The 21,497-nt window shown below is 48.5% G+C and overlaps 1 protein-coding gene across 1 annotated transcript in view; it reads right to left on the bottom strand.

Moving 5' to 3' along the window:
- Positions 1 to 21,497, bottom strand: part of UTP20 (UTP20 small subunit processome component) — a 1,390,303-nt gene that overhangs the window by 999,704 nt on the left and 369,102 nt on the right. Inside the window, exon 15 of the mRNA XM_069629877.1 lies at positions 5,231 to 5,336. Coding sequence (XP_069485978.1) covers positions 5,231 to 5,336 — 106 coding nt within the window. The remainder of the gene's footprint in view (positions 1 to 5,230; positions 5,337 to 21,497) is intronic.

Here is a 21,497-nt window from a genome sequence, read left to right as displayed (position 1 = left end):
TTTCCCAAGATAATCCTGACTGCTGTACTATTGCTACTTACCTTGAGTGGTACTTTGGGAAAAAACTCCCTAACACATTCCCTCCATATATCAGCGTCTCTGTATCAAGGGATCCTGTCCTGGAAGCACTTCTACAACCATGACTGGAAGGACGCCTTTTGTTGTTTGCGTGCAGAGACTGTTGCAGGAACTCGCCTACCCCTGTCCTGTGAAGTTATCTTGAAGAGGCCGATATTGGTGAATCTTGCATATCTTCAGTGCCAGGGGTTGCAACCTGCATCTGGAGCTGACCATAAGAATCCTTGCACCTGCAGCTCCTGGGCACCTCTCACTGGAGCCAACAGCAGGAAATCAAACCTCCAGCGACCCCCAGTTGGTCCCATCAAGTCATCTGGGAAAATCTGAGTCATGGGGATAAGTAAACACAATTACTTACCTTGTTGAATATATACTTTAAACTATTACCAACACAAGTAAATTAGAATTTACCTGCAAAGACTCATTCTGGTGAGAAGCATTGCAGCTCTTGTGACCTCTGGGCGCAAGGCATCATTCATCTTAGCGTTTGGACTTCTAAACTTAGGGAAATACACTTGTGACTGGGTTCCATCATTACAGCATTATTGTGCTAATCGTCTGTGTGGAATACGTCATTTGCATGTATTTATGAACCTTTGGTGAATGTATATATGTTTATTATGGAGTATTGTGCGATAAGATCACCCGCTAGTTTCATTTTTCAGTGTGTGTAGAAGGCCTAGAATAAATTCTGTATTTGTATACATTCCTGTCTAAATTGAATTACTGCGTCGACTCATTGAGGGTCATTGACTGCACTCACACTATCCTGAGAATAGCCTTGATTGGGTTTTGGATGTTTACCTTGATTGGGTTTTGGCTAACCTCTCAGAGTTCCCCTGTTCACTATAACTAGGGTGGCCTTCTAAAATCTGTCCACCAGGCCAGATTCTAGAACTCCGTCTTAACACATTGCCACAAATGCGAGCAATCTGATTCACAGAAATAGAAAATACTCTTTAGATTCAACACAAAACAGCTTCCCACAATCTTATAAAGTACAGTCCTCAAATGGTTTCAAGCTGTTCGGGAAGATGTTCTTTTTGCAGCTTTCCATCATAAATTCCTATGGTACCCCAGGTCTTTCTGCTCATTTTTTAACCCAGTCCTGACTTTTTCCGGTCAGTGAAGCCTTTGCTTTACTTGCCTTGTCCATTATGCTCATTGGGGAAACTGACTAGTCCCCAACACTGTCAGCACTGGGAGACTTTGTCTCTCTTTTGGAATTCTTGTATTTTTACAATTGCACTCATCACCTTAGAGTGAAGTGCAGAAAGGATACTTTATATCCTTATAGCTTTTTACCTGATGGCTTTTTGGGCCCTTTAATAAGGTGCCTAAAACAAGCTGGTGTAAGCTGTGGGATTTTTACAGTTTTTGTGATAGTTTCCTTGTGCACTTTTCTATTTACCGCAAATTGCTACTAACTGTGGCTAGCACCTTAAAAGGACTGTGCCACGAGATTTTCACTTCTTCAACCATCTGGATAGAAGAAAGACGAGGAAAATCTACTTAAAAGCCCAAGTTCAAATTCACACATGCACACTTCTATTATCCACGTCCCCTCTTCCTAGAACTACCTGCCCGACCCCCCAGGAACCTTCTGAACTAATGAGACCTGGCAACTACCAGATTCCCAACCCAAATAAAAAACTAGGAGAGGGTTTCCACTGGTGGTCTTCTCAGAAACCCTCCCCCTTACCCCTGCAACCCCCCGAATTCTGGCGCACTGAAACTGCTGTTGCTGACCTCTCAGTTGATAACTAGCACTGCCTGTAAGCAGTCTAATATCGACCAAACCACGAGGTTTCTCACACTTTATTTTCCTTTGTAAATTCAGTGAGTGTTTCTGAAACAAAGTCTAATTTTTAACACTGGATGCCATACTTAAGCATGTTTCAGCCCTTGCCTAAGTCCACTTTGTTTTGGAATAATTTAAATACTTCTGTGCATGAACAGTTTAGTCCATTGACATCGATTTTCCACTTACTGTATGGGTATTATTCCTTTCAGAAAGTGCCGGAACTAACACTTAAACGTATGAGTGCTCTAGTCCTTTCTGACGTTCTGGGAAAGTCAGGTAGAGTTCATCTTGCTCACACGTGACTTTTCACATACGTTTCGGTTGTGCAAGTTTGCAAAGGAAAGCAAGATGGCGATGACGAAGGCAGAATGAATGAAGTCAGCGGTAGTTCCAGGTGGTACTCAGTATTATTTGTATCTTAGACATGGTATTATGAATAGTAGGAGAATAGGATACATATTGCTTGATATTTCTCTCTCAACATTACACGTAGAAACTGCTGCAACAGCCTTCAATGAGGCCGCTATGAAGCGCTCCATATACACGGATAAGCCGTTTAGTTTCCCCTGTTCATAAGCTGTGAAAAACAGAAGGTAATTCACAGCAGATTTATTCTGAATATAATTTGTGCATTTGTTAGCAATGCAAATGTACACAGATTGTCCGGTACTCTTAGCATGAAATAAGAATGAATGGAAAATCATCAGAGTACAAACAAGTCATACCTGCAGCATCATTCAGCCTGTGAGCATTTGGTTTAGCTAGTGACGTTTATTAATTTAAGTATACTCTTGTTTTTTGTAGAATCGGCACAGTTCAAGATCTGTCTGCCTTGAAGAAGACAAGGCTGGTTCTCCATTTAGTCGGTAGAAGTCGAAACTATAATGAGACCTTGTGTTAAGTGGCAGTGCTATCAACACTGTATCCCAGAGGAATTACACTTTGAAACAGACTGGGAGAGGTTTGTCACCTTACTGGTAGGCATGTCAGGGGCATGACATTTATTTATTTTGCAATTGCACCGCTTTCTAGAAGGACAAGGCACTGATTATTTTGTATGCACGATGAAGTATTATTTAGACAGATTCCTGCAATAATTTGTCCTCAAAATGCACTTAAATTGTGGGTTAGAAAGTTGTGATTATCTTGTGCATGTATTGTGCTCACTGTCTGTAATTGGTAAAGACTTGTTTTAAATGGGTTTTGAATCTTGCATGGTAACAGGTAATTCATCTATTGAAATAGGTAAATAAATGTAGTACATTAAAAGAGATGCAACTCACTTTAAAAGTATGGGCCAGAATTTATAATAGAAGATGCCAAAAAATGAATAGTTAAGCAATTGGAACACGCAGAAACTCAGGGGGTTATAAGCCGCACAAGATAAGGCACTCGGGTGCCAGGCGGCCCCTCCCACTGATTCCCTGAGACACAGAATCCAGTTGGACCTGTAAAGATCCTGAGGTTTGCGCCGGGAAGAAAGTGTCAAACACACGCCGATCTTTGGAACCTGCATCACCTGCTGCAAAGCACCTCTTGTAAAATACACTCTAGTTTCATGACACTTCTGTGAGGACATTCCTGCGTTAGCCGGTATTCTCGCCCACCCCACTCCCCTCCCCTCCCCTCCTAAGAGGGGACGTTGAATGCATGACCTCAGCCATCACTAGGTAAACCTTGAAAAGTTTAACCATCTACTTTCTGTCTAGAGGTTTAGGCGTTAGTGGCTATTTATTTATTTATTCGCATTTGTTAAGCGCACAACAGACCAAAGGCATCGTGGCGCTGGTTACAGTGTTTCTTAAACTTAGTTACAGGCAGTTGTACCCTTGGCTACATTGGGTAATGGTTATGCTTGAGTACTTGTACATAGAGATAGTAGCGGTGGTCAGGTGCACAAGTTAGTTGAAGAGAGCAGTTTTAAGTTGTTTCCGAAAGGAGAGGAGGGATGTTTCTGCTCTGAGGTTGATGGGCAGTGCGTTCCAAAACTTTGGTGCCAGGTATGGGAAGCCTATACCTCCTGCCTTGGATCTATTGATGCGTGGTATGATGAGACGGTTGGCGTATGTGGATCTGGTTGTTCTTGTGGATTGGGATCTAGACAGTGTGCCAGCTAGGCAGGATGGTGCTGTGAGGTTGATGCATTTATGCGTGGTGGTCAGGATTTTGAAAGCAATCCTATCCTTGACTGGGAGCCAATGGACGGCTTTCCTGGCTAGGGTGATGTGCTCTCTTTTAGGTATGCTGCTCTAAGAGCATTATTTTGGGTGGTTTGGAGCCTTGCTAGGTTGTTCTTGGAGGTGCCGGCTAGGAGCGCGTTGCAGTAGTCCAGTTTGGCTCCAATTGTGGCGGTAGCGATGGACAGGCAGTTATCTTTTGTAAGGAACGGTTTTATTGCATTGATGAGTTTAGTGCTCAGTGCCGAAGCCGAGACTATTGCACTTACTTGTTTATCCATTGATAGGGTGGCATCTATGTGAACACCTAGTGTTTTAACTGATGATAGGACTGGGGTAGTGCAGTTGTCTCTGTTAAAGTTAGTGTAGAGTGGGTTGAGGTTGGCAAGGGTGGGCTTCTGGCCTAAGATGAGGATTTCAGTTTTGTCCCCATTCAAGCAGAGGCCGTTGGTGGCCATCAAGGCTTGTATGGTGGAGTAGATTAGTTGGAGGGAAGTGGAGTCTTGATGATAGTTACCAGTCAGGGGCAGAAGTATCTGTGTGTCGTCAGCATAGTTCGTGTAGGTGATCCCCATAGCGTCCAGTTTGTCGAATAGGGGCTTGGTAAAGAGGTTGTATAGCGTTGGTGCCGTGCAGGAGCCTTGAGGAACCCCACAGTGGATGATGGATGGTGCAGCATGAGCTATGTTGGAGAAGACTTTCATAGCTCTGCCTTGGAGGAAGGAAGTTAACCATGAGGCCGCGTCCTTGGAAAAGTGTGCTGCGTGTGTTAGATGGTTGGTGAGAGTGTCGTGATCTACTAGGTTAAATGCTGCTGATAGGTCGAGGAGGAGGAGGAGGGCGGCCTTGCCCTTGTCTAGGATGTTAGTGATTTAGTTTTTTAAGTCTAGAAGGGCAGTTTCAGTTCCGTGTCCCTTACGGAATCCAGATTGCCTCTTCCCTAGGATTGCGTTTGATTCCAGGTAGTGTTGGATCTGGCTATACTTTTGTGAAATGAAGTAACATGCTAAAACCTGATAAAAAAGATGAACAGAAATGGAAAAAACTGTCACCCAAACAGGTGGGCAACAGCGGGTGATTGGGCAATTACATGAGGCTGTTGCGTCCAAAGAAACAGTCCTGGGAAAAAGTGACAACTCAGGCCGACGCAGCAGGGGCAGAGATAACTTACATTAAAAGATTCTTTACACGATCTGGCGGCACCAATTGGAGAATTTCTGAAGACTCATCCAAGCTCAGAAGCGTGTTTACCGCTTGGCAGGTTACGAACAAGCTTCCTATGAAGACAAGAAGAAACAGACACTTAGAAAAGAAGCTTCAATGCACATTGCGTCAGTGTGTCTTATGTTGGGTGAGGCTGTGTGGGAGTTGAACTAAAGTCTGCCTGTGGTAGGACTTCAGAAAACTCCCTCTTAGAGCCACAGGGCTTCAACTCTTAGGTTTGGCCTGTACTACCCAAAAGGTTTGGTAGCTATGGCCGAGGAGCAAGGCTTGGTCTAGGAGGGCTGTAGTTGAGTACAAACACGTTTGAGTACACCCTATAGTCAAGGAAACACTTACACACTGTAGTTATAACAATATGGTTATCATATACACAGAGGAAATGTTAAGATCAATATGCAATTCAGGTAAGGAACGTTTCACACACAACATATACAGTAGAATATTTTCTGTAGCAATACTCTGTTCGATAGAGGAATTCAGATGAGAAACAGGTAAGTAGCTGTAGGTTAGCAAATCATTCATCAAGCAACATTTACTAGATGGCAATACTGGGAAGTTAGATGGCTTTGTGTAGGCCTACATTTTAGAAGGCCAACCCTATCTGGGGAAGATTTTAATTACTTACCTGTAACTATGGTTCTCCAGCATGGGTCTTACATGGATTCACATGCTCATGAATATTCCCAGTCAGGCTGGGATCCTCGGTAAAAGAAAAACAGTTTCATTTTCACTTTAAAACTGCCCCCAACCAATGACAGCAGTCTCTCTAAGCTCCACCTGTAACGCTCACCTGACTCCCACGGAGGCGCTGGTCTGGTTCGCGCTGCTGTGACCTCTTCTAAGGTGATGCGCAGGGTTCGGAAGACAGACTGGACAGGACCCCCAAATCTGGCTTGTCTGGCTCGCAGAAGTATCCTTCTGTAGGCGAAAATAGGGGATTAACTGTCTGCGGGGTAATGCAATCGGCCTCCCACTTTCCCCTCTCACCCTCCTCGAAACCCTTCTGTGATTCCTCGTAGCGTCTCACCTTAGGGTCTGGAAGGAGGAGCTCTCCATCCTGCTTCTGATGCAGGGGCGCGTTGGTATCCAGTTACTTCACTGGATTTTCGGGTTGGTGAGAACCAAACTTGCTTGGCTTCCAGGTAAGTTTTTTGATAAGCGGTTCCCCTTGTGTCCATGCATTAATGTACTAATGCTAGTGTCTTTTTCCCCATAGGGACCGGGGTACGGAATGCCGGGGAACAGGCACCGACCCGAGTTGAGAGGTGAAATCCTTGTAGAAATCAGGTAAGTCTTTAATGAGCGTTTTTTGGTAATGTCTTTTCATTCGCTCATTAACTCCGATGTCTTTTTTTCCCCTTAGGGGCCGGGGTCCGGAAATGCCAGGATGCGGCGCGGACCCGAAATGAAGAGGGAATGAATCAACAGGTAAGTCTTAACATGGAGATTTAGCTTTCCTTATTCCCTTCTCTCTCTCACCTTTTGTTCTGGTCTTTTTCTCCCTAGGCGCTGGGGCGTGACTGCGAATCCGGATGATCGCTGCTGAACATGGAGGCGCCCTGTAAAGGTGAGTGGAATGCGGCGCTGCAGCGATCGACGCGATGAGCTTTTAAATAAAAGTCTTCCTTTTCAGGATTGTCGGCGAGATGTCTCCGGGATGCGGATTTAGCAGGTAAGGACTTTTCCTTCTTCTGAGAAGCTCGCCAAAAAGTGGAACAAAGGGCTCGACTTGGGTTGGAGTCACAGAAGGGAACACAAACGCCATTTTTGAATCGAGTCCTGGCAAAAAATACCAACCGGCGAATTAATATTAATTAAATAAACCGGCGGTATGTTCGAGGCTATGAGAATTAAATAATTAAAGTTGGTAGCCTCGAAAAATGGGAAAATCCCATAGGGCTATATTCGCGGTCGAATATAAAAAGTAGTATCCACTGCCACCAGCCAAAACTCGATCAGGGGGGACAGAGACATGCCCCCTCGACTAACAGACCCCGGGGCAATCGAATTGCCCCGACCAGTACATCCACAATATGATGGGTTTGTACTGGTTCCCGGTCCTTATATTGGGACTATTAAAGCCAATGGTGACTTTACATGCCCTGGGAGACAGTAGTCCCAGGGTATGGAGTCTATGGTTGGGTGTCACTATGACACCCTGTGTCACTGCACGGAGGGTGCTGTGTAACACACATAGTAAAAACACATGAGACCCTATGGAGTAAAGGACCCCATAGCCCATAAAACACAGTAACAGTCAAAGGAACACCATAAATCATGTCCAAGAGTGGGAGAAAAAGAGTCTCACTCTTGGCAGGAGAAAAAAACAAACTCCAGAAATCCAGCAAAGCTGCTGGGGGACTCACTAGGTTAGGAAATTCAGCCTAAAGAGAATTCTCCCTAACATGCGGTAGAATTAAATATAGGATCATTGGTACAAAATTGATTTAATCTGAAGCGCAGGTATAAACCCCTTGCAGCCAAACAAGGAAACTGGAGAATATAACTGGGTAAATCACCCAGTTTCCTTCTAAATGAAGCTAATTCTATATTTGCCAATCCGATCTGACTGGAGACACCAGCTCAACAGTTGTAATTTCCGCTTATTAGAGGGTAAGCAAGCTATAAGATCTTCTTTAGATACAGTAGCCAAATCTAAAATGTCATCAATTCTTTTTACGAATTTGGATAATATAGGTAACAATCCTGAAGCTATCATATTGTTCAGGTCTTCATAAAGCAAGTTTTTTGAGGGACATAACATCTTACTGTAATTGTTCAGCAACAAGTGGGAGAGGAAACATGTACAGGAACCGTCCACGGAAACGAGAATGCGCCCCCCATGCTCTTGGGCTGCGGGTTCCTGATGGCGAACCTCTGGCACAAAGAGAGAATGTCCCCATTTGTCGAACAGCAGAATCACCTGGTCCTGGCGAAACTCTCACTCGTGGCAACAACGCAGTTCCCTGTTGAGCGAGTCCGCGCTGGTGTTCTCGACTACCGCCAGGTGAAACGGAACGTGGAACATGCCTCGATGAATGGCCCATCGCCACAAGTCATGGGCCTCTTTGGAGAGTGCCGGAGACCGAGCCCCCCCCCCCCGTTTCCGGATGTAGAACATGCTTGTGGTGTTGTCCGTGAAGTTCCTCACCAGCTTGTCCTTCAACAATGACGGCAGAAAAGAATGGAGGGGTCAGAAAGCAGCCCAAAGCTCCTGGAGGTTGATGTGTAGGTCCCTTTCCTCTGGTTGCCAGAGGTCTCTGGCGTGCAACTGGCGGCGTACCATCCCTCTAGAGTGGCGTCCATGGTGACCATCTCATGCTAAGGAGGAACCTGAAACGGAGCATCCTGGACGAGGTGCTGTCGAACAGCCCATCACTGCATCACCTGCCAGAACGCTTTGTTGAGGGCAATCTTGTCCATAAAGTTCCCCAACACTTGCATTCAGGAACTCCTGGAGAGGTCTCAAGCGCAATCTGCAGAGCCGAAAGTGGTTGATGCAGGACGACTACTACATGCCCAGAAGTGACTTGATGGACCGCACTATCGCTGGCTGGGCCAAGGACAAGTGCTGCACAAGGGTTGAGGCGTGCGCCCAGAAAGAACGTCCCGAAATGGCTTCAAGCAAGACTTTGGATAGTTTATGGAGAACCCCAGCTCTGCCAGCAGACCTACGGTTTTGACCATATGTTCGCTTGCCAGAGATTGTAAGCGGGAATGCACCAAGCAGTCATCCAGGTAGGGGTATATGTAAGGCTAGCCCTTCGTAAACACCCTCAGGCTGACTTCAGGCTGCAAGGCAGACCCTAGAACTGGTAGTGCCGATGCTGAACTACGAATCGCAGGAACTTTCAGTGCTTTCTGTGAATGGGGATGTGGAAGTAGGCGTCCTCCAGGTCCAATAACGTCAGAACATTTCTGTTCCAGCTGGAGGAGCTGTGGCCTGTGTAATTTTTGCAGCTGAATCAGAGGGATACGAGGACACCTGCGTTGGAACTCCAAGGTGTGCCCCTGTCAGAGCATCCAGCACCCATCTGTCCGTGGTGATTTATTCCCACGTGCTGATGAACTTCACCAGCCGGCCTCCAATTGGGGTGCGTAAATGGGGGCCCGGAGCAATGGCTTGTTCAGGAATGCTTGGGGCGAGATGATCTGCCTTGCGGGCAGCGCCTCCAATAATCTCCACTGCCTTGAGAGCGCCCACTGTATGCTTGAGTGGAAGAGCATGAAGGCTGCCTGTAAGGGGGGTGAACTCTCATTGTTAGTAAAACTAGACCTGTCCGCCGCCTTCGATACAGTAAACCACATCATCTTGCTCGATTGTTGGAGACAGTTGGCAGAGTCTCGGAGCACGCCATTAAATGGTTTAAATCATGCCTGTCGAATCGTCAACAGCAGGCTAAACTTGGCGGTTTCATTTCAGATCCTACTACCATAGGATGTGGTGCACCGCAGGGGTCCTCACTATCACCACTACTCTTTAATATATATCTTCAACCATTGATGGAGATCTTGAGGCGTCCTGGGATGAGCTACCATTCCTATGCTGACGATACCCAGATCTTCATCAAAATCAGTGACTGAGGAAACCTTTACTAGGGTCAAACTTTTCTTGGAAGAGGTTAGTGAGTGGATATCTACTAATTAGTTTCAATTGAATGCATGTTACGCTCACCTGGTATCCACAGGTACGCCACCCAGCCGGGTTACTCGCTGGTATGCTTCTCAGCTTTGTCCTGATGTGGTCTGCGGGGAAGGTTCTGCCTGGAAATACAGGAGGACTGTGTTCAAGACTGACCGACTGGGGTAAGTATCCTCCCTCAACCCCCTTATGATTTCAGTCCCTCTGGCGCCTTCTCGTCACCTTGTGGTAGAATTAGGCGTGCTCTCCGTCCTGCCTTCTTTGCAGGGGCGCGTTGTCTTTCATGGGCGAGTGCGGTCCAGTTACTTCACTGACGCCGGTCCGTTTGATATTGTTCAGGTAGGTCTTATTGCTGTTCTTTAGTTTTGTTGCTATCCTGCATGCCTTTCTTTGTTTAAAATGCCTCTTTTTTCTCCCTTAGATATGCAGAGCTTCAGCGTGGCGAACTGGCTTGGTTGAGCCCTGCTGGTAAATGATGGCGCATTAAGAGCGCTATGATGCAGTAAGTAAGCGCTATGCGCAGCGCTGCAAAGTCTTGCCTTTTCTAACCTGTGTTTTCCTTCCTTGTAGGTCGCAGTGTTCGTCAGCGTGAGTGGAATGTCCGGAGTGGTGCCAGCCGAGAGGCGACCAGCCAGGTAAGCCGTTTAAGCAGTTCGTAATTTGTAAATGTCTCTACTGCTTTCTTTAATGTTGCCTCCATCTTCCTCTTTCAGGTTGTTCTATCCGGGAGGCGTGCAGATTTGAGGAAGCTGTTCTCAGGAGCTGCGAGTGTTTAAAGATGAAGACTGCAGGTAAGATGCTGCTGCTAATGATGTTCCTTTTGTCTCCTTGCAGGTTCTGCTTCTCCGAAATTCGAGGGAATAGCTGGACACAGTGAGCATAACGTTGCAAGCTGCAAAGTAACGCGAAGCGTGTTATCTTGCTCGGGTGTGGTTTAAATAGCCCCAACAAAATAGTCCAGGTAAATTAGTACCTAGGCTACCACACCCAAAACAATAGACTGCATAGCTTGGTTCCTAGGAACCAAGCTATGTGGATGCCTTCATGCTGGCTGACAATACAATAACGTAGTTCCCAAGCACATTGTTGTTAATGGGGTAAGAGCCTGGCGCCAGGACTGGCCCCATGAGGGCTTTTGAAGAGGATGCCAGGCTCTAGAGGCTCGAGTCCTGACTCCACCTGGCCAATGGGTTTGCCAGAGGGGGTTTTGGGCGAGGGTCGTGACCTGCATCTAAAACAGTTTGTCCTGTTTCGACCAAGACATCTACTCACAGCCATCCAAGAATTACCAGTCCCCAATCTTCTGGGTATAAAGGTAGGTTTTGCCTCAAGGGTACAGAATGTGGGTTGTATCTGGCAAGACAATTTGGGTAGTGAAGGCCAAGTAGGAGCCAAGGTACAGGCAATGTTCTACTCCGAGACCATTATGGAAGGTGTTGCCATATATTCCAGATGAAGATCATCCAACTATATATAGTGGGGGCTCTAACGAATGCCCATCTGGACTATTGTAATAGCTTGTTGATGGGCATTCCTGTGTTTGCAATGTCGGCTGCCACCATGATGGCATGATCTGAGGCCACTTTCCCTTCCAGAAAGAGTTCCAGTGCCTCAACCTTCTTGTCTTCGGGCAGGAAGCCCAGGATAGGGCCCAGTGTGTACCAGAGTTCCCGGTCTTACCAGGACAAAATGACTTGGGCGTTTGCTGCCTTGATGGTAGAGGCTGCTGTGTAAATTATCCTCTTGCCCATCGCATCCAGCTTCTTCCCCTCCTGGTCCGGAGGTACCATGGCTTCTGATGACGGTTTCGCCAAGCGTTTCTTAGCTGAGGCCGAGACCACCGAATCTGGAGAGGGCTAAGACCTTAGGCACCTGGGAGTCACATCAGGCATCCTGTACTTCTTTTCCAATCTGTCCCACTTGGTCGTGCCGTACTTGGATTTTTCATTAGGGCTAGGCCCTCCTCCCAGATGTCGTCCAGGAAGGGAATGGACATGATGGTCTTTCTCTTCGACTCGCATCGTTGGTACAGGAAACCCTCCAGCATCTCCTTGGGAAATAACTGCAACAGTTCCGAGGCCCCCGACGTGACCAAATGAAAAGATCCAACTTCGTCCAGCGGGAAGGCCCAATGGGGCTCGTCCACGTGCACAGTCTCCCAGTCTGCCGCAATGAAAGCTTTGTCCTCGTCTGTACCAGTAGCTGTGGTAGCCGTGTCCGGTTCCAGGGTGCCGTTAGGAGTCTTGTTGTGAAAAGGTGGCAGTGGCGGCAGGGTCGGATGACGCCTGGGAACCGCGCCTCCCTTGGACCTTCTCTGCCGCGAGGGAGATTTTACCCTCAGAGGTTCTGGAGGTGCAGGCCTCCCGACGGCAGCATACTCTGCTGGATTTCAGTGACCAGTGTGTGTAGGGTTGATGAACAAGTTACTTATCAACTGGTAACGTTCTTTCGATTGGATGTTCCTCCAACGTATTCTACATCTTTGAAATGTAATGTCCACAGCTGTGTACTTGGTAAACTTTTTCGGCAGAGGGCGTCCTGCGTCGATGGTGTTGGATCGATGTCCCTCGAAGGCCTCCGTCGAGGGAGACGTCAACAGATGTTATAAATAGGACGCACGGCACCCGTAGCCTCAGTTTATGTTTTTTCCTCCGTAACATGTGACATGCACATATCCAACGCCTGCTTGACTGCACATAGCCTTGCGGAAACTTAAGCTGCAATCGCATCGGAAATTCTCTAGAGGGGCAGGCTGGGAGGGTGATGTGGAATACGTTGGAGGAACAGCTAATCGAATGAACGTTACCAGTTGGTAAGTAACTTATTCTTCGAATGGATTGTGTCCTCCAACATATTCCACATCTTTGACAGACTCCCAAAGAAGTACCAGAAAATGGAGGAGGGAAAAGAATTTTAGATTACCCAATCAGATGGCAGAATAAAGAACCGCCTGACCAAAGGCCATATCTTGACCATGGATTGTATCCTGGGAGTAATGTTTAACAAAGGTGTGGATAGAAGCCCATGTGGCTGCATCACATATATTCCTTATAGGAACTCCCCGCTGCAGGGCTGTGGAAGTAGCCACGCCCCTAGTGGAATGAGCTTGCAACCCTTTAGGAGGGTCCTTGCCCGCCAAACGGTTACTTTCAGTAATGGTGAGGATAATCCACCTGAACAAAGTCTGTTTTGTAACAGCCTGGCCCAATCGGTGACCAGCATACCCCACAAAGAGTTGATCGTCCAACCTATGGAGTTGCTCCTCTTCCTTACCAGGATGAGGAGGAGGAGGAGGATAGAAAGAAGGAAGAACCACTTTCTGGCACAAATGAAAATCAGACACTACCTGTGTGGGCCAAAGAAAGCAAGAAAGACAAAACCACAGGATTGGAACTCTGAAAAGGATCAACATTTTGTCATCTTCACCAGTCGCAAAACTTACGCCAACGGTACAGGGATTTTGTTGCCGGCCTCCGGGCTGAAAGCAACACCTCCATCACGTCATCCGGGAGGTCCCCAATCCCTATACCTCAACCTTTCAGATACCAAGCGTGAAGGTTGAGAGTCCTGACCTATGGATGGAGAACCCGACACCCCCCACATCCCTAAACCCTGCTACGAGCGAGAGCAGATCCTCTCAGTATGGAAGATGGCGTGGGGGGCAGTTGGACATTTCCAGAAGGTCTGGGTACCACGCTCTCCTGGCCCAATCTGAGCAATGACGATCATGTGGGATCTGAACCTCCGTAACGTCCCCAACACTTGAGGAATGACGGGGACTGGAGGAAACGCGTACAGCAGTGGGGATGACCAATCCACTACGAATGCATCTCCCAAGGCTCCTCTCGGAGGAAATTCCCTTGAGCAGAACCTTTTGCACTTCCAGTTGGCACTGGCGGCAAAGAGATCCACTTGTGGGGTTCCACAAAGGGCAAATATCTCCAGAAGGACTTCCTCAGCCAACTCCTACTTGTGAGAGATCGTGCATCCGCCGCCGCATTGTTCTCGCCGGCCCGATGAACTGCTGTGAGTGAACTCCCTGCTGGTTTGCCCAAAACCAGAGCTGCATTGCCTAGCTGCACAACGGGAGTGACTCCACCCTCCCGGCTTTTTTGTTGAGGTAATGCATGGCCAATGTGTTGTCCATCATGAACAAGACACTCTTTCCCTGCACAGACTGCAGAAAAACCTTCAGGGCCAGCCTGATGGCTCTCAGCTCTAACAGATTGATGTGGAGTTTGGACTCCGACGGGTCCAACGACTGCTGGCGGTTAAGTCTTACGCATGAGCCCCGCTTCCCCGCTTCCTGTGAGGAAAGCGTCCATCACTACAGTCACTGCCGGCCATGGTTGCCAAAACTGCTCCCCCTTCATCAGGTTCCCCTCGGCCCACCACAAAAGATCCTGGGAGACCGAGAGTGGACTCTCAACGGGATCTGACATCTTGCCTGAGAACTGCGACCACTGCATCTTGAGAACCCATTTGCAGGGATCTCATTCGCAGCATGCCCTCTGACACCAGAAAAATGCAGGATGCCATGAGGCCGAGCAACCTTAAGAATTCGAAAGCCGAGAGACTCTGGGCATGTTGAAACTTGTCCATCATATGCACAATGTGATGAGCCCTTACCTTGGGAGGCGAGCACTTGCCCAAGGACATGTCCAACACAGCCCCGATGTACTGGAGCTGTTGGGAAGGTGTCAGATGCGACTTACTGAAATTGAGGGAGAAGCCCAGCCTGTGGAGGGAGCGGCAGGTGAGACCGAGTTGATCCAATGCTTGCTCGGGAGAACGCGCACGGATCAGCCAGTCGTCCAGGTAGTGGTAGATGTGAATCCCTCCTCGCCTGAGATATGCTGCCACCACCACAATTAGCTTGGTGAAGACCCTCAGGGCGGAGGTCAATCCGAATGGCAGGACCCGAAACTGAAAGTGCGAGTCGCCAGCCGCAAACCTCAGGTACTCTGTGCTTGGGATGAATCGGCACATGAAAGTAAGCATCCTGTAGGTCCAGAGACACCAAACAATCCTGAAGTTGAAGGGCCTGGAGGACTTCAGAAAGAGTGACCATCTTTCTTTGGAATAAAAAAAAAGGGGGAATACCATCCCTTTTTGTCCTCTCCACTACAGGCACCAGTTCTATGGCGCCTTTCTCTAGCAGGGTCAAGATTTCCTGCACAAGGAGCGGATCTGGGAGCTTCAAAGAGAGATTCCCCGGTGCATTGTCATGAGGCCGCTTTAGGAAGGGAAGGCAGTAGCCGTGGGCTATGGTATCCAGAACCCACGCATCCAAAGTAATAGCTCGCCATTCTTCGAGATGCTGAGACAGTCTGCCCCCAACTGGCGAACCATGGGACATGGCCTCATGACTGTTTTGGAGCAGCTGCAGCAGCGTCTGAAGGCAAAGAGGCAGCTGCCTGAGCGGCTTTGGCACCTCTATTTCCCCAGACCACCACGGGTACATTTACGCTGACCCCCTTTGACTGGTGGCTCCTCTCGTTCTACCAAAGGAGGAGTAGTAACAAAAATAACCTCCCCTCCACTGCTGTCCCCTAGGACGAAAAGGCAGAGGTTGACACACAGCTGCGCTTAAAGATTTCGCCGCAGCTTTTGAGGTCTGCAACCTCTCAAGGCTCTTGTCAGCCTTGCTGCCAAACAAATGCACGCCATCAAAGGGCATGTTCAAAAGATGGGCTTGCACATCCGGGGCAAAACCAGACTTCTGCAACCACGCAAATCTGCGTATAACGGTGCTCGCAGCCATGGACCGGCTAACACTGTCGGCTGTGTCCAAACCCGACTGAAGGGATTCACACAAGGCAACCATGCCATCTTGCATGAGAGCAAGGAACCCATCCCTTTCTTCCCCTTCCAGAATATGCTCAGCCGCAAGAGAAACACCGTTCTACACAGTGTGAAAATCTTGCCAAGGCACAAGTGGAGTTGGCCGATTTAAGCACCATACTCCCCACAGAAAACACCTTGCGCGCCCAACCGTCGAAGCGTTTGTTGTCCCTATCAGGAGGAATGGTAGGGTACGCCGCATCCCTCGAGGTGGCAGTAGCGCCTGAACCAGAAAACTCTCGGTAGTGGGGTGAGATGAAAGGTAGCTGGTGTTGCTACCGGAAGGGCAGTATTTTTTTAGTTAACGACTTGTGAACTGCCGGAAGAGATTCAGGAGTCTGCCAAGTAGCCGCCACCCTTTTCAGCAAGGTCAAATTAAATGGCAGCAGCGGGTCAGAGAATGGACCTTGATCCAGAATATCCTTCAAGTCATCCTGAACAAAAGCCTCAGTAGGAGTAGACCAACCAAGATATTCCGTGACTCTAGCCATCAGTCTCCTGTAGGACGACTCAGCATTAGCCCCAGGCTCAGGCCAGCCAAACTCCACCTCAGGAGAAGTGTCCAGGCCACTAGCATTAAAGAAATTGCCTTAACTCTTCCAAATGACTATCCCCTGAAAAGACAGGAGCTACATCAGGCTCAACAGGGTCAAAATCTACATCTGACCTCTCCTCCTCCTCCTCCTCATAGATGTCATCCAGAGGGAGGTAAAAGTCCTGTCTCGGAACAGCCAAGGCCCTGGAGTCCATAACAGGCCTTACAGTCTAGGAAGTAGCCTTCCTAGGAGGATCCACAGTAGCAGGGATCTCCGACGGTAAATTTCGGCCTAAAGGCCTCAAAGGTGTTGAGGGCGCCAACGGCTGGTATGAAAGCAAAGCTTCGACATCCGTATCCTACGGACACGGCGCAGACAGAGTAGACGCCAACCTCGAGCCCTTAGCAGGTTTCTGCAGTCTTGCGGGGGACCAGGACGGAGACATGGAAGCACATCTATTGCCACCATCTGAGCCTTGTCCGAACGGAACCTCAAAGGTTCCCGATGAAGTTCGTGCCGAGACCTGAGCCCGAAGGCACACGAGCCACAGATCGAAACCGTTCCTGGCCAGCTTCAGCAAAAGGTGCAGCCGGAACTGTGCCTTGGGATTGAAAAATCACCATCATCTGCTCACTGAAGGCAGCCCATTCCTCCAGAGTCGAGGACTTTGTTGGACAAGCCACTTTCCTCGTGGCACCATCCTCTGAGGAGGAAGGGGAAGGCGACCAGTGACGGTGCTTCCTCGAATGCCGAGACGAGGACGACGAATGGCAGGAACCACTCCGGGAACAAGATCCCCATGACTCCTTCCGACGCGGAGAGTCGCCCCTCGAATCGTGGGTGGACTTATTTCCCTTGGACTTAGATTTAGAGGGGTTTAGAACCCCTACCTACCCGAAGCTTTCCCTTACCCTCCCGCAAGGCCTTAGCAGTTAGCGACTGGCATGTGGAACAGTCGTCGGTGTTGCGACTCTCACCCAAGCACCACAGAAAAATGCAATGCAGGTCGGTAATCGACATTTTAGACTTGCAGTCCTGGCAAGTCGAATCCAGACCGCGGAGTCGGAGGGGTCGAAGAAGACATTCATGAGGAATACACGAGGCATACCAAATCTCAAAAGCAAACAAGTTTGCAGAAAAAACTGAACTGAGGCTACGGGTGCTCTGCGTCGGATTTATAACATCCGGTGACGTCGCCCTCGACAGAGATCTTCGAGGGTCGATGCAGGATGCCCTCTGCCGAAAAAGGTTCCGAAGTACACAGCTGTGGACATTACATGTCAAAGGTGTGGAATACGTTGGAGGACAATCCATTAAAAAAAAATGTCCAGAGACATGTCTCTAGGTCTAGAGGTAAACAGAGCCAGCAGAGTAGGGTCCGGGATAATGCGTCTCCTCTTCCACACAGGGGACTGAGTTCCTTCCTGGTCTCAGCAGCATCCATCATGCAGATAATGCCTTTGTCGGTACTCAAATAGATCTGTGCCGGTCTATCCCTCATTAGCCTGCCAGTCGGCATACCTGAGGGGCTCCACAGGTGGGACCGTTCGAACAACTGGTCTTTGCCTGGCCTCGGTTCCTTTGCTGCTGCTTCTGCAGCCATATCTCACCTTGGGGGCAGCAAGGACACTCACGGGGTGGGCGCCACTTTTTCTGGACCCGTTCTGTTTCAGAGCCGCGGTGGACGTCGTTCGCTTGGACGACAAAGTGCTTGTGGCTGCCTTCGCCAATGGTGCCATCGTCAACTTCTGGTGTGAAGGCTTAACTGGATTCGACCAGTCCTCAGACTTTTCTCTCGTCGGATTAGCCCCACTACCGGTCTCTATCCTTCGGCGAAGACGATAAAGCAAAAAACAGTAAAAATGCAAAATTATGCAAATATTCATGAAAAAACATGAAATTACCTCACAGAGCAACTGGAGTACTCCCAACACTGAAGCGTGCAGTAAAAATCTGAAGATGGCCACCAGGGGGGGGGGAGCTTAGAGAGAGGGATGCCATTGGGCAGTATGACCTAGAGAACAATGATTGGTTTAGAGGAGAAATACAGTTTTAAAGTGAAACTGTTTTTCTTTTACCGAAGATTCCCAGTCATATTCATGAGCGTGTGAATCCATGCCAGACCCCATGCTGGAGAATGGGTGTCTCAAAAGTCAGATGGAGGCACTGGGGGACCAGTGGTCCATGGATGGCAGTACAAAGGAAGACACATGCTGTCAAAGTTGTCAAATTCACAGATGCTCTTTGTAGCAAGTAACAAACTTGGATTCAAAAGGTTCAGGGGGGCTAGGTAGGCCACCTGAAGAATTACTGCCTCTAGGACTGATGTCCTCAGGCATGGGAGAACACGGTTGGGACGTCCACCCCAATGTGACTAAAGAAGCTCAGGAGGAGCAAACAGCAACACCAAGACTGCCTAGGTAAGTAGGCAGGAATGAGACAGTACCTTCTTCGATCCCCAAGGTAAGACAGCAGCTCTGGTTCGGGTCTCTGGCCCTGGTAGCTGGATGAAGAACCTTTGGCGGGAGCAGGCAGTTAGACTCGGTCACAAGGATGCCCAGCAGATCTTCGCGGCACTTAGTTGTGGAGGCTCCATACAGGTTTTGTGGCAGCAACGGTTGTCATCCTGAAGACTTTCTCACTTCTCTCGGTCCAAGAGTCAGCTGGGGGGACTTATACGATCGTGATGGAGTCTCTGTAGGCCCAGAAAGAGGTCCACAAGTCTGCAGCCAGCACCGTGCTTCATGAGACGATGCACCGGAGCATGCCAGAGGTCCCACGGTATTCGATATTGCTGGCCTGAAAGGTCGCCGCTCGTTGTGGGATGGCTCAAACTGTAGCTGGTCTTGAGATTGGTTAGGCTGACCAGTCCAAGGAGGAAGTCGTCCGGTATGATCTTCCTCGTCGCAGAGAAGAAAGGACTGGAGCTGCAGCAGTTTCTAAGTCGGATTTGGCAGTCGCTGGAGATTGCTGCAGGTGTAGTCCCACTTTCTACTTTTTCGGAATTGATCTCCCAGTGGGTGACTCTGGCTTCAGCATCAAGACCCTTGCCGTTTATGCAGGAACCCAGCCAATCAGCAGGCATTCTACATTCAAACTATAGGTGGTGGCTGTCCCAGTGGGACAGCCAGGCACCTAGTCAAAACTGGAACCAAGCAGACTCACTGGAGGACAAAGACCTGAGGAGTTTTGGTGGCCTCCCAGTTTCCTGTCCTCCCAAACACACTGGCGCCTTCAGATGGGCTTCCCAATGGGAGCACGGCAAAGACAAAGGAATGAGTGGAACTTCCCCCACCCAGGTCAGCAGAAGAAAGCTCAAGAAAGGACAAGTTGCGAGATGGCGAAAAAAGAACACCGGCACCATTTGGGGTTAATGGTGCCCCATGTGTCCCTTGCCACAGCTGCGAATACAACCTGCGATGTAAGTTTCACAAAATTGGTAGAACATCATCCACTGCCACCAGCCACTCAGAGAGACTTGCCACAGTAACTAGAAAGTTACAGGAGAAGTGAGAAAAGGGATACACTGTGCCTCCCTCAGCACTCCACATAAGGTGGGGTGGGCTGAGGGGGTACAAAAGGAAAGCATAGGTAGGATAAAAAAGTATCCCCGCTATCCTGGTAAAAAAAAAACCTAAGAGGCTCAAGAAGCTCCCAGCAATACTGCACAGAAGGTGCTGTGTTGCTCCAATAGGAACCTACAGATGCCACAAAAAATGGAGGAAGGCAGACTTTATCAAGAGCAACCAAAAAGCGTTCCCAGAGTCACAGAAAAAGAAAGAGTGAGAGTGAGGAAAAAGGTTCCCACTTACTCAGGAGAGTCAGATGAAAATCCAGCAAAAGTACTGGTGGACTCACCAAGTGGGGAGAATTACACACAAGATACAAATTCTACCCAACATGTTGGGATATTGCAGTCAATGAAAGTTCTATTTGTACTCATAGTCGCCCTGCCACCCAAATACGCTCCTGGACAGTTTATGTGCTTAGTCTGTTTCCCCCAACTATCTAGTGCCAGAGCATAAACAGAAGAAAACATGCTTTGAGGCAGTTGTGGCAAAGAAAAGGTGGGACTGGGCATGTGGCAACTGTAAGTAGCTATAGATGCATCATATCCCTGGTTTCCCTCTACGGTGTGCGGCGTGTAGTACCGGCGAGGTCATTAAAATGGATGCAAACAAAATAAATCAACTCTTCAATAATTCCTACCTATGGACATATCGAAAAAATATGTTCAGGCCTAAACATTAGTCCTAACAATAATTACTCTGAAGTCAATGGTGTCTAATGTTCCATATGTATATTACAGATATGCAATTACGGCACTAGTGTTATGCAATTAGTTCTCTCATCTTTTTCAAGTACAACGGAAGATGGATCCGCCATGGCCATCCAGATGCAGGCACCAGAGTGGTACACACTGGTGTCAACGCAACAAAAGAAGATGGAGAGAATGATCACAAGTACCTGGCAGAACCAACGTAATGCCAGGTGTCACCTGTCATGCTATGAGAAGTGGGCACAGTAAGGTAATCTTGACAGACTACATGCCACAAACAAAATAAACATGAAAATGCTGGCGAGTACTCAGTGTTTTCTGTCTAACTGGAACTCATTGTAGCCCTACAACCCTCTCACATCCCCCTCCTAAGCATGACCGCTCAGCTACCTTACCTTGAATGGGTTAGGCTAGACTTCAGTGTCGTGCCTGTTCACCATAATAGGTTGGGGTCCCAAAATCCACTCCAGGGGTTAGTTTTAGAAACCCATCTTAACAGCTACCAATGCAATAAAAAGGCTTGCACTCCTGGAAAAGCCAAAGCTAAAGTATAGCTGCCGCCAATCATTTCCCCAACACCTGTGAAATGTGATAGCACCTTCCTAAGGCAGAAATTACTGAGCGGTAGGGTGTGGAGGGGCGCTGTTGAGCAGCCCAAAAATGGCTGCCTAGCTTTAGAGCTCTGTGTGGATCCGACACAAATCTGGCTGCATCAGCCGTCTGCCTTGATGCCATCGCCAAATACTGATTTGGAATACATCTAACACCCTGTTGGATGCTTGGCTCCAATTTTGAATGGATACAGAGTCCAGAAGACCTGCCACGACTGACAGCTGTTTGCTGCCTGGCCGCGTGTGTGGCTCTCAGTTCCACAGCCCATCCAGCCTTGGGCGATATGCCGCTGCGGCGGCGG

Source organism: Ambystoma mexicanum, chromosome 12 (genome assembly GCF_040938575.1).
Source record: "Ambystoma mexicanum isolate Mex_15411 chromosome 12, UKY_AmexF1_1, whole genome shotgun sequence".
NCBI classification, from domain to species: domain Eukaryota; kingdom Metazoa; phylum Chordata; class Amphibia; order Caudata; family Ambystomatidae; genus Ambystoma; species Ambystoma mexicanum.
Note: the sequence above shows the minus strand (reverse complement) of the source record. Positions and strands in the feature narration are given on the sequence as shown.